Source organism: Lactuca sativa, chromosome 4 (genome assembly GCF_002870075.4).
Source record: "Lactuca sativa cultivar Salinas chromosome 4, Lsat_Salinas_v11, whole genome shotgun sequence".
Lineage (NCBI taxonomy): Eukaryota > Viridiplantae > Streptophyta > Magnoliopsida > Asterales > Asteraceae > Lactuca > Lactuca sativa.
The window spans coordinates 56,977,762-56,995,917 of NC_056626.2; the positions used below are offsets into that span (position 1 = coordinate 56,977,762).

Sequence of the window (18,156 nt, forward strand, 5' to 3'; positions counted from 1 at the left end):
TCAAACTTTCAAGTGAGTTTCATACCCCTAAATCAACCTTTTAATTAGTCTAAATACTTTTATATGCTTTCAAAGGGGGGGATTACAAGTAAAACACACGAGTATTATCGTGCGTTACATAAAGAAATTCTTTTATATACTGTTATATATTCAAATCACATGCGATTTATAAACATTTAAAGGAACTTATGTATATATGTATATATGTATATATATAACATATGTCACAATAGCATTTTCCCTTTTAAAAAAATATAATGTTGTTGTAATGCATGTATAAACTAATCTGTTCTGAGATTTTTCTTGTCTATCCTAGACTCTACACCCAAAAATCTATACTTTCATAAACAAGCGATTCCTTTTCTCAATGTTTCTAAACAAACAAGACACGCTTTTTGGAAACTATAATAGGTATGGTTTTTACGAAACAAATTTCTAACTCTTATGTAGTAGAATCACATATTTCAAGAAGTTCACTTTTGTGTACAAGAACAAACGTAACATTTTAACAAGTAGATCTGTTTTTATACCACGGATTTGTGAGACACTAACTTCATGTACGTTCGAGTACACATTTCAAGTCATGTATTATATACCAGAATCCCTTGGAGGGGGAGCATGGTGTTTGTGTATAGATCTATACGGGCTTGACAAACCCGCGCCCTGACTGTTAGCTGCAGTCCACCGTTTGGGGTGACAAACGTCATAACATTTCAACGCCTGAAGAACGTTGTGTATAGGCATTCAGAGTCAATAGTATGGTTATAAAACTCACAAGGGGTATTAAAATGCATTGATTTACAAGGTTTTCAAATTCATTGGTTCTTTTACATTTACATACATTTTAGAAACAAACATTGGTCTTGAGTGAAGGCTACTTTTATACTAGTAGAAAATATTGGATTTTCTAACCACAAACAAACGAAGATAAAACATTTCAGTTCATTCAAACATTGTCACTTAAATACTTATGAAATTCACCAGCTTAAATGCTGATCTACTCTTTCAAAATTACTTGTATGTCCCAGGGAATCAGTAATTTCAGGTATTCATTTCGCTTTTGATGAAGGGATGCTGCGGCGCCAGTTTAATCTCGTATTTTGACATCATATTGTAATTGAGTTTTGAACATGTAACTTTTGACAAATGTAAACTTTCAATTATATATATGATGGTTGTATTGCTTTCTTTACTATGTATTCATTTGTTACGTTACCACATGAAGTCATCCGCCCCCGAACGTTTCCGCCGTTCAGGTTTGGGGGTGTGACAGTTTACGCGTTCTTGTCATAGTGTTTATGTAATTAAATGTTTTAAGTATCTTTCTTTGGATAATAACGTTTTCAACCTATTTATGAAATTAATCAAATTCTTGAAAACTAGATCGATCCAATAGCCCATTAATATATACTTTGTTGTATGAATTTTATTTCAATGTTTTAAGACTAGAATTATTAAAAATTTGGTGATGACAAATAATTTTCAGTTTGTAAAATTAGTTTATTTAAATTTCAGTTTACTGTAGATGTTAAAAAACAAACATGCTTTTTATTAGAGATTGTGGTTGTTTGGTCCACTCCTTCTGCTACAGAGGTTTGCAGAGGTGGTCCACAGTCTTCATGAGCTCTAACTTCTAAAAAACAAACAACACCTTTGTCTTGCTCATATCTCTCTGTATCGAAGTTCATTAGTGTTGGCTTTGTTACTAATCCACCGTTAACATGTTATTGCAAGATTAAACAAAAAAACAACCATACCAAGTTCACGAAGATCAAGTTTATTGTCGATGGTAACATGAATCAAGTGAAGGATCAAGTTCAAGCTTGTTTTAATTTGAAGAAATCAGAGTTTAATAAGCTTGTTGATAAATCTGATTTGTGGGTTGCATCTGGTATGCTTATGGCGTTTGTGACATGGGTTTGGATTTAGAGGTTGTTGTGGTGGTAACCGAGGACGAATGGTGGTGGAGGACCGATAGATTGGGATTGGTGATGAGAATTTGAAAATTTTGGATCAGTTGCATTTTAGTATTTGTTTTTAATATGACTTGCGATTTATATTCAACTTCAATGGTGAACCTAAGTGTAGCCTGCAAGTATTCCAAGTGAATGGTGATCTTCGTCGAGTTCAATGATGAACCTAAGTTAGAGATTTTTTTTAATATCTTCAAGTGAAAAATACGATGAAGAAACATTGAAATAGGCACTGCCCATAAATCTGTATTAGAGAGAGGCATACTGAAAGAAATACATTATTGTTACAATCTTGAGCTCATTAATATAATGAATCTTTTATAGGGGCTTATTAAGACGCATACATAAGAATTAACAATATCAAATGATTCAAACACATACACAAAGAATCGTATGATGTGAAGAGTTCATACGCTTTGAAGATTATCATGGAATTAATAGAATCAACACTTGCACAACAAAAAGAATAGGAGATGACTTACTGAAGGGTTGAAGTGTTGAAGGAGGAAGAAGGATTGTAGGTTGAAGATCGTAGAGTCCTAGTCTTTTTGGAAACATTGGGATCTTTCTCTCTCTTCAATATCTCCAAAATTTAGAATGAGAGGCATAATTGTCCATTTACAAGAAAAATTTGTGGATGGATTAAAAAAATCGTGGAAGAATCATCTCCTTATGGCTAAATATTAATTTGATGGAAATGGCAAATTTGAAATCCGTTGATGATTTTAAATTGTTGGTGGATCAGATTGGAATTTAATGTGTGGTAACTAATATTTAACTAGATGAGGAGAAAAAGAAATTAGGAGTAGTGATTAGTAAAAATAGTGTAATAGGAACGATAAAATAGGGAGATTGTAGATAGATTTGCCCATCTAAGGGCATATGATGCAGGTGGGCTTAAATAAAGTTAAACTGGTCATATTAAATTGATTTATACCTCATTAAATTATAAGAGTGAATATAAATGTGAGTTTAATATGTTAAAAAGTATATATATATATATATATATATATATATATATATATATATATATATATATATATATAGAGAGAGAGAGAGAGAGAGAGGTAAGTTCAATTGAGAAAATAAAAAAAGTTGAAAATAGGGGAATCATTCTCAGCCACCCATTTAATCTAAGAAAAAAAGGGACACAGTGGCAAACTTGTAAATATGATAATAACCTTCAATCTCAAATACGTAACATCGATTTCTTTGTTGAATACTCCGAATTGGAATTTCTCAGATTCGCAAACGAACTCAATTGGAATCGGAATTTCTTCGTTGTTCAAGAATTTGGAATCGGAGTTCTGGAGTCACAGTCGACATTGAAGGACTTGGAATCGGTACTCACAGGTTCCCAATCAGATTTTCGGAAATAAAAATCAAAATGTGAAATCGATCAGACATAGGATGTCGCATCTGAAGTCAGAAGCTTTTGAAATTGGAACATATATTCTAATCGGAACAGTTTGCATCTTGATTATCGTAATTACAAAGAAATATGGAATCAGGATTTCAAGGTTTCAAAATTGAAATCAGAATTTCTGTTGGAATGAAATCAAAATCGGAATTGCATGCTTTAAAGTCGAAATCGGAAGTATGTGATGATTTGGAATTGATAACTTGAATCGGAAGTATCATGTTTTTAACATTTTTAAAAAAGTTAATTTGTATGCACTCCAACTGTTTGATGAAATGCATAAACTAAATTACCACGTTATATTCACATATGAATATGTTTTCTCACCTGAATCAGTATATGATTATTACAAACACAAAACAAATATACAAGTTTGTATGTTATTCATATGTGAATAACATATAAAAATTATATATATTTGTGAAAATACATTCTAATATTCATAAGTGAATATATTCACAAGTGCATATACCTTGTAATATTCATATGTGAATATACTGTGTAATATTCATAAATGAATATATTATCTAATATTCACAAGTGAATATACTATATAATATTTATATGTGATATACCATGTAATACTATGTAATATTCACCTATTAAAATATCATTTAATATTCATAAGTGAATATACCATCTATTCACAAGTCAATATACTATGTTAATATTCACAAGTGAATGCATCGTTTAATATTTAAATATGAATATACTATATTTATTATATGTTATATTCATATATGAATGATACTTAAATTGTAAAAAAAAAAATTATACTTTTTATTCAGAAGTGTATAACGAATGTACTGGAATAAAACCTTATGCATTTTTATTCACTTATGAATAACGATAGCTGAAAATATAAAAAAAAAATTATTTTATCTTAAAACTATATCAATATGGATGTCTTTTGTAGAGAATAAAAAATCATGAATTTTGGTATATTTAAAATCATTTTTCGATAAAAATAGCTTCTTAAAAATTAAAAAAAAAAACGAAAAAACTATGTTTTTGTATATATTAAGGTAATGATTAGCATATTTTAAGGAAATATGTTTTTGTTAAAAAACACATGTACATTCATTTCTCATTTATGCTGGTACTGACGGAGGTTTTTGCAGCAAAAATAAATGAGTGGCTGAGAATGATTCCCCAATTCTCAACCCTTTTTTCTCAATTGAACCATCATCATCTCTCTCTCTCTCTCTCTCTCTCTATATATATATATATATATATATATATATATATATATATAATTATGAACTTTGTAAAGAACACACTCAAGAACACATAAATGCATACACTCCATATTTTATGAGTATGTTCTTCATGAATCTAAAATCATAAATTGAATCTTAAATCATTTGTTCTTCAAATTGTTTTGGGACTTCAAAATTCTAGAAATTAAATCTAGAATTGATTTTAGTGTGTGCAGTTTTTGTTTATAGAAATCGATTTGTATATGTGTTTTCATTTCTAAAATCGACGTGCGTGAACATGAAATCGTTTAAAGAAGGTGTGTATTTGTGTCTATCTTTGCCCAAACTCTTTCTTGAATGAATGGCAACTAGGATGTAACATCCATAAAAATTTAAACTTTTTCAAACCAACCAAAAATCATAATTGTTTACATTGTAGTTTTAAAAACTTGCTTAACATCAGAGTTTTCTGAAAATCACAAAACGCAACATGAGGAGGTGCACGATCAAGCCTTTACCTTCCCACGGTCATCTGAGGGACCTGAAACATAACCCAAAACTGTAAGCCCGAAGCTTAGTGAGTTCCCCCAAAAGTATCAACACAACAAACAACACATATACAATAACAACATACTATGGGTCCAATCAACCATCGGGTTGAAATACCCTAGGCTCCTCAACCATCAGGTTGGAATGCCAACATACTATGTGTCCAATCAACCATCGGGTTGGAATGCCAACATACTATGGGTCTAATCATCCTCGGGATGGAATACCCTAAGCCCTCAACCATCGGGTTGAATGCCCCGGCCTGTTGGCTTACACACAAAGTAGTGAAGCCTTAGCCACCGACCAAACATGTGCACATAGAACAGATAATCATATTACAGTCTACAGTCAGTCAAACAGATCTTCACGTCCTAACATGGCTTTAGCACTTGAGCTCATACTTCAGATCCAAGGTCCGGAGACATACTAGAGTCATAAAGTTCCAAACTTTATGACTTTCAACCTCCTAAAAGTCCTTAATGCAAGGTCTTAATCCATTAAGACCTTCTGCAAGAATCATGGAGCCAAAATAGCTAAAGTGTGACATCCCCAATTTCATGTCCAGAAAAGACCGATTTGTTTATGCTTTGTTTTTTTTAAAATCAGAGTAATCGTTTAAAGAAAATTGTTGCGGAATTTGTCCCCAAAATAAAAAAAAAATATGATAAGAATTTATCAAAGCATTTCTTAAAGAAAATATTTTCATTATATAACAAAATCTCGGGATGTCATGTTCCGATACAGACACATAAGCATAAACAGAACTTACATTTATTTACACTAATGATTTACATCTCCTTTATTCTCTCAGTGAATTATGTCTTCGTATTGATACCTGTGATACAAAGAAAACTGAGTGGGTCAGGCTTGGGAGCCTGGTGAGCATATAGGGTTTTCAACCCACAATAATACATTTATTAAATTCAATTATCAACAATCACCCAAATACCCATCCCCATTATATTCTTTATTTATTAAGGTTTTACCCTAAGAATCGATTATACTTTCTTCATTCATTCCTAAGGGTTTACCTAAGGAATTGGCACACAATCCATTTGCTACCACGGTTTATACAACAGGCACTACGTCGCATAGTCACCAGGGTTCATACAATTGGCACTACGTCTCATAGTCACCAGGGTTTACACAATATGCACTACGTCTCATAGTCACCTGGGATTACACAAAAGGCACGAAGTCACATCGTCACCAAGGTTTATCAAATAGGCATGAAGTCGCATCGTCACCAAGGCTTACTCAATAGGCATGAAGTCGCATCGTCACCAACAATTCCATCTACCCATGTTCTACCCAACATTTTTGTAGATATAAATATAAACACAATTTAAATCATTTAACACCCGTATAAAAACATCAATTCCAAATCCATCTCAAATAGATAATTAATATATAACACATAGCACGTATTTATAGCTAATACTTTATATTTATGTATTAGAAGAAAGTAACTATGCACTCACGCATATAAACAACAATATATATAAATATACACATAACACGTATTTTATAAAATACTTCATATTTATGTGTAAGATGAAAGTGACTATACACTCACTTGATCAGAAGATGATCGGGCAGCACTACGGCTTGCAGAAGTAGTGTTTCTCCGTAGATCTGGAAGATCTTCACAAAAACCGGTTCCTCGCGGGCAGCGCTTCGGCTCGGGAATAACGCTCTTCGGGATCCTCGGGGCTTCGGATCTTGCTTCGGGGCTCGGGAATAATACCGGGGCTTCGGGATATGATTGGCACGCAAATCGAGGCAAAAACTTAGAGAGAAAGTAAGAAAAATCGCAAGGAAATGGCTGATCTCGAGTTCTATTTATAGGCTGCTGGGTCTGGGATTACGCGGGGCGTAATCTCAAATTACGCAGGGCGTACTCAGTACGCGGGGCGTACTCGAGTTACGCAGGGCGTCCTTTGACGTCATTGCGTGCGTTGACTGGTGGCACTCGAGTATTGGTCAGACAAGTTGCACCCCTTTGAGTACGCTGGGCGTAATTTGACTCGTCGAACTTCTAAATTGCGTAACTTTCGCATACGAGCTCCGTTTTCGACGTTCTTTATATCCACGCGTAGGTGAGACTACGCTCTACAACTTTCGTTTAGACTTCGTTGGCTAATTTTGACTTTATTTTTATTATATTATTTTTAGTAGGTCGGGACTGGAAAACTCCGTTATAAATTCATAGCTTCTTCATCCGACGTCCATTTTCGCCTATCTTTTTATCGTTTCACTACAATTGACGAGATCTTCGATTCTCGTTTAGATTGTTTTGGCTAAAAACCGCTCGATCTCAAATCGAGTATTCGGGCTGCATACTGCTAAGCTGAAACTTAGAAAAATCATAACTTCCTCATATGAAGTCAGATTTTGACGTTCTTTTTATACACGCTCACGGTTTAACGAACTCTACAACTTTCGTTTAGATCACTAAGGCTAAATATTTCTCTAACATAAATTCACTTTTTACGTCGCGCTAAGTCGTGCTGGTTCTGTCGCGAAACTTCGACAAGTCATAACTTCTTCGTTATAACTCGGATTTTGGCGTTCTTTATATGCACAAAAACCTTGTAACATATACTATAACTTAGTTAAGATTATTCATTCTAAATAATCTTTCATCAAAAATTCATTTTTGACGCCTATCGTCTCTAAATTGACTAGCCCTGATCTACGGGCGTTACATAAAGGGACCACATTTTTATGGCTTAGAACCCTTCCTAGGGTCTAGAAGGATAACTCAAAACATCCAACACCAAACATGCATAGAAAAGAGACTTTTGGGACAAGAGGAACTCATAAAGCTACCAAAAATGAGATCCAAGTAAATAAAGCATCAAGGAGAAGACTTTTTACCTTCTAGAGCTTCCTAAGAAGGTGATGAACCAAGATCCACAAGCTTGCTTCAACTTCTAAGCCCCTTGATGCAACTCCTTCTTTCTTAAGCTCACAAAGGACACACTTTTAGCTCAAAATACACTCTTATGGGGTTAGGGTTTGCCAAAAACGACTCAAGGGATTGGAAGCTGGAAAATGTGGGGGTAAATGAGCTATAAACGTGCTTAAATACCCCACAAACCCTAAAAATTAGGGTTTCACTCGAACATGAGTACACCCAGCGTACATATGTGTACGCCCAGCGTACTAGGGTATGCCCTATATGCTTAGCATACTCACATATACGCTTAACGTACTCCTTCCACATCCAAGTCACAAACTAGCCACTAGGGCTTCCCATGGCCACTTCCTTCCAGTCCAAAGACCAAAAATTACATAATTAAAGCCAATGGATGAATTTGAAAAAACCTGAAAACTGAGGTGTTACATGGGATTTTTTTCTAGTGGGGATAACGTTGGAAGAAGGAAAGCGGTGAAGGAAGGGAAATTAAAAACAAAAAAGGAAGAGCACAAGTGAAACTAAAACTGAAACTCTTTCACAAACACAAATGAAACTGGATCAAACACTGATGGCGAGACATTTGATCGGATTTGAGAGCGTCTAACAAATGAGTCTGACATCACAGGATCAGTTGATTTCATATTCGATTGTTGGTTCCTTTAGACTCGAAAATGATTTAGATCCATGAGTATGGGTGTTTATTTTGTAAATCTATTTGTGTGTTTCATGCTCATCCCAAAAAAATCTATTTTATTGTGTGTATGTTTGCGTTTTATCATTTCTGGAAATCGATTTGTGTCTAGGTGTTCATCCCAAAAATCGATTTGTATGTGTTTTCTTGGTGTTTGTGTATGGTTTTTGTTTCTGGGATGATTTTTAGGCGGAGATGAAGTGGTAGAAAAAATTTAGGTGGAGATGGAGGTGACATATAGTGGTGGTGGCAGACTGTGGTAGTGACGGATGGTGGTGGTGGCGGAAGATTTTCTTGAGTGTTCTTGAGCTTATGAAGATGTTCTTGGTTGTTGAGAGAGAGTGGGGGTGGCCCATCTTTTATTTGTTTAATTATTAAAATATTAAAATAAATATTAAAAATGTAAAAATAAAAATAAAAGGGTATAATAGTCATTTAAATTTTCGGAGGGACCCAAACCACACACAAATATGGTCAAAAGGACCACCAATCCAAAAAAGTTAGGATTTGGACCAGGACTCGAAAAAAATACGTACCATAGGAATTTGCAGTTTTGTCTATAAAATTTGAAGATTCTTTTACTGTTCATGATAAAGAAAATACATCATTGTTCATCTGATAAATAAAATACATTATTGTTAACCTAATAAAACAAACATGTCACTGTTAATCTGAAAAAGTAAGAACAAGTCTCAAGTCATATCTTTCCAGTTCATTTTTTGGCATTATAATTTTGGTATATTGAATTCAATTTTCTCATTATTTCTTCGTCAAATAACAATTCTCTCAAATGTCTTCTTAGTTTATTTCATCATTCATTCACACTTACATGTTGTTTCTAAAACAAGGTTCTCCTCTTCCCGATCATGCTAACATGTAAGCACGATCACAACCAAAAAAATTGGCACATAAAGATTTGGAGGGAAACATAATTATTGGTAGGAGAAAAATATGATCATATGACATTGTGGTCAGGCGGGCTAACCGGCTTCAATTCCTCACTAGTCAAACTATAGTGCAAAAAAATAGACATTAGGGAGGGGGAAACAAGTCGGACCATTCATATTTTTATCAAAAGCAATGGAAGAAAAAATAATGAATGTTAATTGGATCGTAGATGATGAAACTCAAGCAATTGTTATTAATAAACTTTTTATTTTTATGAAGTAGGTTGGTATTATATGAAGAAATTGGTTGAGTGTTAGTTGAATGTAATTAAGTAAGTTGTGATTACATACAATTGATAGCGTTAGTTGATTTATTGTGAAAAACTTTGTTGTTAGAAAGTATGTTGCTATCTTTAGTTCAATATATTTGGATTTTATTGATTGTTGTAAACTAGGTTACTATTGTTGGTTGAATTTTGTTGAATTTTATAAAGTATGTTGCTATATTTAATTGAATATAGTTGAATTTTGTTGATTGTTGTAAACTAGATTAGTATTTTGTTTTGTTCATTTTGTTGAATATTATAAAGTATGTTGTTATGGCTTGTTGATGTTTGTTGAATCTTTTTACTTTTTTTAGGTTAGTGATGAGTAATTTGATGATGTTACAGTGCAAATTGATTTAGTTGACGATTTGGAAAAAGAAGATTGTAACGTCCCAAAACCTATAGTAAAAAAATTTCCACTTTTAAAAGAGAATAAACCATTTTTCCATAAAACATAAGTCATCAAAAACATTGTTTCATAGTCATATCATCAGTGGCAGAACCGGGTTCAAAGTAAAGGGGTATCACAAACTGGGTTCGGTTTCTCGATTTCCCAAACTCGGTTTCGGGTTTAAAACCAAACCCATTCAAAAGTTTAACTTGTTAAGAGTTAACAAGCTTGTGTTGCTTATATAACAGATGCATATGCGCTATGCTTCATGTTATGGCTGATGTGGGACAATTTTAAAATTTTAAAAAACAAGTTGAAAAACTAATAAACAAAATCAAATTCACTAATGTAACAGGCAAGATTTGAAATAGAGACCTCAAACTTAAAAGTTCAACACTTTACCAGTTGGACAACTCAATACTTGTCCTTAATTTTCACAACATCATAATATAATAGGTATAATTTGTATAAAGCTATATAAAAGGAGCTGTGAAAATAAATGTTTGCAGAAGATTTGAACTTGCAACCTCTAAAAACATCCCTTACACCTTAACCATCTGAACCAATTACATCTTGTGTTATTATCTTGCTAAACATATTAATATTATGTATATGTACACTACATAAAACGAAATTTTTCTAAAAAAATTATACTACCAAATTTTTTTTAGGGGTATCCCGGATCTATTGTGGATCCGCCCATGCATATCATAAAGTCACGGTATCAAAATCGTAGTATCTCTCAAAATATAACGACCACTGGATAATGCATACAGTCACGCCTTCGCCTTCGCCTTCGCCTTGCCATGATCCTCAGAAGTACGTGAAACATTGTAATCCATAATTAGAAGCCAAAGGTTAGTGATTTCCCCAAAATACGACACACAACAATACACATAAAATGCATACACACCATGCCTACAATACATTGTTGGACCGCCTCCTGAGCCTACAGTCTATAATTGGACCGCTCTCTTGAGCCTACCGTACCAACTAGACCGCTCTCATGAGCATACATCATCTAGCTAGACCGCTCTTTTTGGGCCTACAATATCAATTGAATTGTCCGGGTATATTGGCCTATAGCATGGAGCAAGGCCGCCTCAACGCAACCACAATATGTTGACATATGCAAATAAAAATAACAAGCAAGCACGGGTAATCATAACAGATCTACCACTCTAGTAGATCACTACAATATATCAACATCCTAACATACAAAGGACATATATTACAATATAAAGTATAATGAGAAAACTCACCTCCCAAACGGCAGATAATCACCATAGCTCACACGGAGGTAAAGACTGACACTACGAACCACCTTACATCAATTAGAGGCAAATCCTTAATTTATAGTTTAACACCTACAAGTTGACCAAAAAGTCAACAGCCAACGGTCAAAGTCAATGTCATCTTAGTTGACCATGTCGTGACATTCTTATGACAAAACAAACACGAGAAACCCTTCCACCATGTCGTGGTGAGCACACCACCATGTCGTGGGATCTGGTGGATTAAGCTCTTAACCCTTAATCTCCAGAGATCAAAAGCTTAGATCTGATCCTTCCAAAGGTCTTGATAGATAAAGTTTTCAACTTTATCCACTAAGTCATCCCGATAAGTCAAGATCTTTAAACCTAAGTTCTTAATGGATGCACCAAAAGCATGGACACCAAACTAAGTCATGCAAGCCATCTTTTTTACCATCACCATGGTCTAGAAGCCATAAAATGCACTCAAGGGTTCTAGAGTTCACTCAAACTCCAAGAACAAGAAGATTTGAACCAAAAAGCTCATAAAATGACATAACAATAGATCTAGATAAGCAATAAGCAAGATAAAAACTTTATACCTCCAAATGATCAGAAAGGTGATAAAGATGATAGATATAAGTTGGAACCAAGCACACAAGTAACAAGGGAGACTCTTTCTTCATTATACCTACATAAAATGGGCTTACATACTCAAAACACACACAAGGATGCTAGGGTTTGAGTGGAATACGATCTTAGAGGGTGGAGGCTTCCAAATGAGGCAAACCTAGGAGTTAGTGCCATTAAATAGGATACAAATCCCGGGATCTAGGGTTTTGAACCCAAGCCTCCACCACGTCATGGAAAGCAACTCACCACGCCATGGAGCCTCGCGAATGTGCGTCCATTAAACTAGAAATGCCACGTTGTGGTCCCTCTACCACCACGCTATGGCCAAGCCAAAACCTTACAAAAATTATATTGAATAATTCAAACTCGAAAGAAGCATATATGGAAAACGAGTGTTACAAAGATGAACCAAAGATGAATAAACGACAAAAAATGGCAAAAAGCTCCTTATTAGGGCACGTTTTATGAAGTTATACTATAAGAGGATGATGGTGTAAAAAGAAGGCATGCAAAATGCCATTGGTGCAGAGGGATACTAAATTCGAATTCAATTAAAAATGAGACTTCAAGTTTACTCAAACACGCAAAAAGGTGTCAAAAGGAACCGAAAAAGCTACAAGATATAAGTTAAACAAAATTGAACCTAAAGTAGTCAAATAGGGAGGCTAGTACTAATGGTGAATACAATTATCGGCGACGCCTTTAGTGGTGACACTCGTGTATTAGTGGCGACAGACCTTTAGCGGCGACACACGGCATTAGCGGCGACAACCCTTTAGCAGCAATGGAAAGCATTAGCAGCGACTTGGGGAGTATTAGTGGTGAGGCATCAGCGACGACCTTTTAGCAGCGACACGTTGTCGCTAAAGGTTTTATTGGTGACAACCCAGCCTTTTAGCGGCGACGTCTGTTGCTGCTAATACTCGCTATTCTTGTAGTGTAATTCCTATATTTAACTTTTGACCAAACTGCAAAAATGGTTCCTGTGGTATGCATTTTTTTTTCTGGGTTATCATCCGAACCTCAACTTTTTTGGCTTCGTGGTCATTTTGGCCATGTTTCTATGTGGAAATGGTCCCTCTGAAAATTAAAATGACTAGTATATCTTTTTATTTTTATTTTTACATTTTTAAATGTTTATTTAATATTTTAATAATTAAACAATAGAAAGGGGCCCATACAAATCATCTCTCTCGCTCTCTCTCTCTCTCTCTTTCTCTCTCTCTCTATCTATCTATCTATCTATCTATCTATCTGTCTGTGTGTGTGTGTTCTTCCATTTTATGAGTCAGAAAATTGACTAACAACAATCATATCATCTTGAGTACAACTCCTCTCCTTCCCCCACTACTTCTTCTTCTTCACCATTTATCTACTACTTTCTTACGTTTCTGGTCTCAAATCTGATGGAACCATCCTCATTTCTTTCAAAATCTCTCTTCTCTCTCATCGATCTACACTTATCCAAAACCGGAACCATGTTGATGTCACCCCGTTTTCATGGTCCGTCGTCACTTGTGCACCTCAATACGGTTCTGTCACTAGTTTTCAACTCCCAAGCTCACACATTTTGGGTTCCATCCATGACAATTTTGGTCGTCTTCAACACCTTCGCTCCAAAACCAAAATCAAATTGGGTTTCTTCAGATTTCTCATCCTGATGCAGATATGTTACATATCAGGGGAAGTGGAGAACGAAGGTGTTCAGTGGTGGCTACGGATTGTCAGTGGCGGTGGGTGGGAGGAATCACAGGGAATGTAATTGAGGGCTAGGGTTGGAGTGAATAGTTTATGGTGGTGTTTGGGTTAGTGGAGATGGAACCGCAAGCTACCAAGCTCCGACTTGGCTTGCATGGTTTCACCATATCGACGAAGACCCTGATTCGAATAAGTATTAATATTTTTATGCTTTATTATCCTCTAAATATGTGAAGAATATAGGTTTGGAGATAAATAAGCCTGTAATTTTGTAGATAAGGTTCTTCTTGGGTATCGATTTGCAAGCATAAGGAATGCATGTGGATTTCTGTGTGCATAGATGGGTTGTATCAAACTACACTTGTCCTAATTTGCTTCTGATTGTGTAGACATTGTTGAAGGATAAAGGTTTTTTCTTAAGTACCTAGGTGGGTTGTGGGTTCGAAGATGGTGGTGGGATTGATTTCTTCACCAATGCATAAACACAACAAGAAAGAAGTTTTTGGGGTCCAACCATTAATGGTGTGTGTTAAAGAAGATGATATATATATATATATATATATATATATATATATATATATATATATATATATATATATATAGAGAGAGAGAGAGAGAGAGAGAGAGATGGGACAGAAAGAGAAGTGAGTCCCCTTCTTTATTTTATTTAATATTTATACTTAAATAAAAAATATTTAATTAAATGGAAAAAACAAATTAAAAGGATATATTAGTTTTTTCAACTTTAACAGAGACCAATTTCACAATAAAACTAGTTGAAATTGATCAAAAAAAAAATCGAGGTTTGGACGAAAACTTAAAAAATACATACCACAGGAACCATTTTTGCAGTTTCGTCTTAACTTTTTTATAATAAACTCACGGCACGAATCTCACAACTAGTAAAAAAAATTATAAAAATAGACCCATAAACATCCGCACCTCCTCTCTCTCTCATGCTTTGAAGTTGATTTCCATAACTTGTTATTGGCCAACAACGCATTAATCCACGTCAAACGTCTCAAATACATAACTCGTTTAGATGTTTTGAAATGGAAAATGATCGTAATGAAAACTTTCATTATTGGTAACCATCAATTACCATCGATTATTAGTACTATCGACTAACATACTTACATACTCATTCAAACATATTTTAGTGTTCTTTTTCATGTTATGAAATGCAATAAATTGATTGTGACAAAACATTAAGTAAGATTTTTATATCAATTCTTAAAAAAAAAACAACTCAGTACCTATCCAAGCCAGTGGTAAACCATGACTAAAACATGTTTAAACTTTAAATTAGTGCAACTTTTTATATTTTACTTTTTACTTTTCAGTTTGGACTTGATACGACGCAATCCAAACCTCATTCAAACACGACACACCTATCCATATGTACATAAAAGTTAGTGAATATGACTTATTAGACGAACGGGTGTGGGCAACTCGCATGACGCGTTATCTTATGTGGCATACGTCCTTAACGGCGCCATGGCGGGGAACACCGCCCCAGGGTCGTGTTAAGGCGCGTTACGCCACTGCGCGTTATGATGACAATGGGTATTTTCTTTTTTTTTTCGACATAATTTTGACCGTTTGAAAACAAACGGTAACATAAAAAAATCAACTTTTATATATACACTATATCAAATCATATTTCTTTCATTTTTAACTACAAAATTCTATACATATTTCTTTCAATATTTCAAAACCAAAATATGGATGAATTTGATCCGGCCCATCCGTACAACGATGATAACGACCAAGATGATTTGTTCGTGAATATGATGTGCCAGTATTATACAGGTAGCCTAGTACAGCCAGATCCAGCTCCATTACTCATGCGACGTGCAGCGTTAAATAGAGATCGCGAGGAAGGGCATAGACGACTAGTTAACGATTACTTTGCGAAAAATTGTGTCTACCAACCAAGCGATTTCAAAAGAAGATTTCGTTTGCGAAAAACTGTTTTTGAAAGGATCGCCAACGCTATGGAAGCAAGGTATCGTTTGTTTCAACTTTTATTATTTATAAAATGTCACTTTTAAATAGATATAGATATAATTTTTACGTGTTTACTATTTATTTAGGTATCGTTTGTTTACTATATATTTAGGTATCGTTTGTTTCAACTTTTATAATTTATAAAATGTTACTTTCAGATAAAAATAAATATAATTTTTACGTGTTTAATATTTATTTAGGTATGAATTTTTCCAAATGAAATATGATGCTAGAGACAAACAAGGCTTCACAGGGTTGCAAAAATGTGTTGCTGCAATTAAACTTATGGCAATGGGGGAGTCGCCCGATTCTATTGACGATTACATGAGAATGTCTGAGAAGACCGCACGAAAAAGTTTGTATTTATTGGCAAGAGGTGTTGTCGAAACCTTCGGTGACCAATACTTGCACAAACCTTCGTTGCATGATATGTAACAATTATATGCGGCGCATGAAGAAAGACATGGTTTTCCGCGTATGCTTGGGAGCATTGACTTCACACACTGGAAATGGAGAAATTGCCCCATGGCGTGGAAAGGCCAGTATTCGAGCGGTCATCATGGAGCGCCTTCGTTGGTATTAGAGGTTGTTGCTTCACAAGATTTATGGATTTGGCATGTTTTTTTCGGGTTTGCGGGTTCTAACAACGACGTCAACGTTCTCGACTAATCACTGATATTTGACGATCTTTTGTCAGGAAAAGCCTCGGATGCTCCTTTCACAGTGAATGGAAATGAATATAAGTTCGGGTATTGCCTTACAGACGAAATATATCCACAATAATCTACGTTTGTGAAGGCGTTTCGACACCCAATAGATCCAAGGGACAAATATTTCAAGAGACGACAAGAAGGAGCACGTAAGGACGTTGAACGTGCTTTTGGGGTTTTGAAATCAAAATGGCACATTGTTGAACATGCGGCGAGACCTTATGAGTTAGATACTCTACGATATATCATGTATGCATGTATCGTAATGCATAACATGGTTGTCGAAGATAAAGGACGCAATATTGCAACGTATTCTCCTACGGAACCAAGACATGTGCAATTTCAACCAGGGACATCAGAATATTTACATAGAGTGGTTGATATTCAAGATCAGCGAAAACACAAGCAACTCCGTGAAGACTTGGCGGATTACATCTATGTTGGTCACGAAGATGAAGATGAATAGTTTTAGGGCAAAAAATGTAGGTTTTATCATCTTTTTTTTGTTTTTTTGTTTTTCTTAGGTTTTTAAATGTTTTTGTGTTTTGTTGTAATTTTTTTAATGTTGTTTTTAATTTAAGATTTATTAAAATTTTATTTTTTACTTTTCAAATATAAATAAATATAAAAACAAATTCGAAATATAGAAAAAAAACATCAAAAAAATATAAAATAAAATAGAAAATAATTGGTGTTATCACATGTTATTAGATGTTGCTCATTTCCACCTTGGGTGTTATAACACCATGTATGAGTAGGATGCTGACATGGCACCTTTTGGGTGTGGTAACATGTGATAACATGTTGCCCCTACCTAGTAGTCTTAAGGTAATTAATTTTTCGGTGTGTTCATATCTGGGTAACTATCTTTTTTTGTACATATCTAGGTAACCAACTTGTTGGAAGTGTTCACATATGACCATTATGACCTGCTATAACAGGTTAAATCCTAGATGTAAACGTTTTCAACAAGTTCGTTACCTACATGTGTACAAAAAAATAGTTACCAAAATATGAATAAAACGAAAAGTAAAAATTAAATTACACGAATGGTCCCTGTGGTTTGGGGGAATTTGTGTTTTTGGCCTCTAACTTATTTTTTTTAACTTGGATGATCCCTACTGTTTATTTATGTTGCGCGTTTGGTCCCTGTCTTACCTAAAAAGACTATTGTGTCATTATTAATTTATTTTTTAATTAATTTTCTTAATTATGTATTTATTTTTTACACATTTAAAAAAATTAATAGATCACACATATTTGTATCTTCTCGAATGATCTCTACTGTTATTTTTTAATTAATTTATTTTTTTTAACTCGGATGGTCCCTATTTTTTATTTTTGTTACACGTTTGGTCTCTTTCTTACCTAAAAAGACTATTTTGCCCTTATTAATTTTTTTAATTAATTCTTTTATTTATGTATTTATTTTTTATATAGTAAAAAAAAATTAATATACCCTACATATTTGTATCTCCTCACTGTAAACCTGA

The 18,156-nt window shown here is 34.3% G+C and overlaps 1 protein-coding gene across 1 annotated transcript; it reads left to right on the forward strand.

Moving 5' to 3' along the window:
- Window positions 1-15,667: 15,667 nt before the first annotated feature.
- Window positions 15,668-17,129, forward strand: LOC111878468 (uncharacterized). The gene is made up of 3 exons (XM_023874964.1): window positions 15,668-15,951; window positions 16,154-16,322; window positions 16,752-17,129. Exons 1-3 carry the CDS (start codon window positions 15,668-15,670, stop codon window positions 17,127-17,129), a joined length of 831 nt encoding a protein of 276 aa, XP_023730732.1.
- The last annotated feature ends 1,027 nt before the right edge of the window (window positions 17,130-18,156 follow it).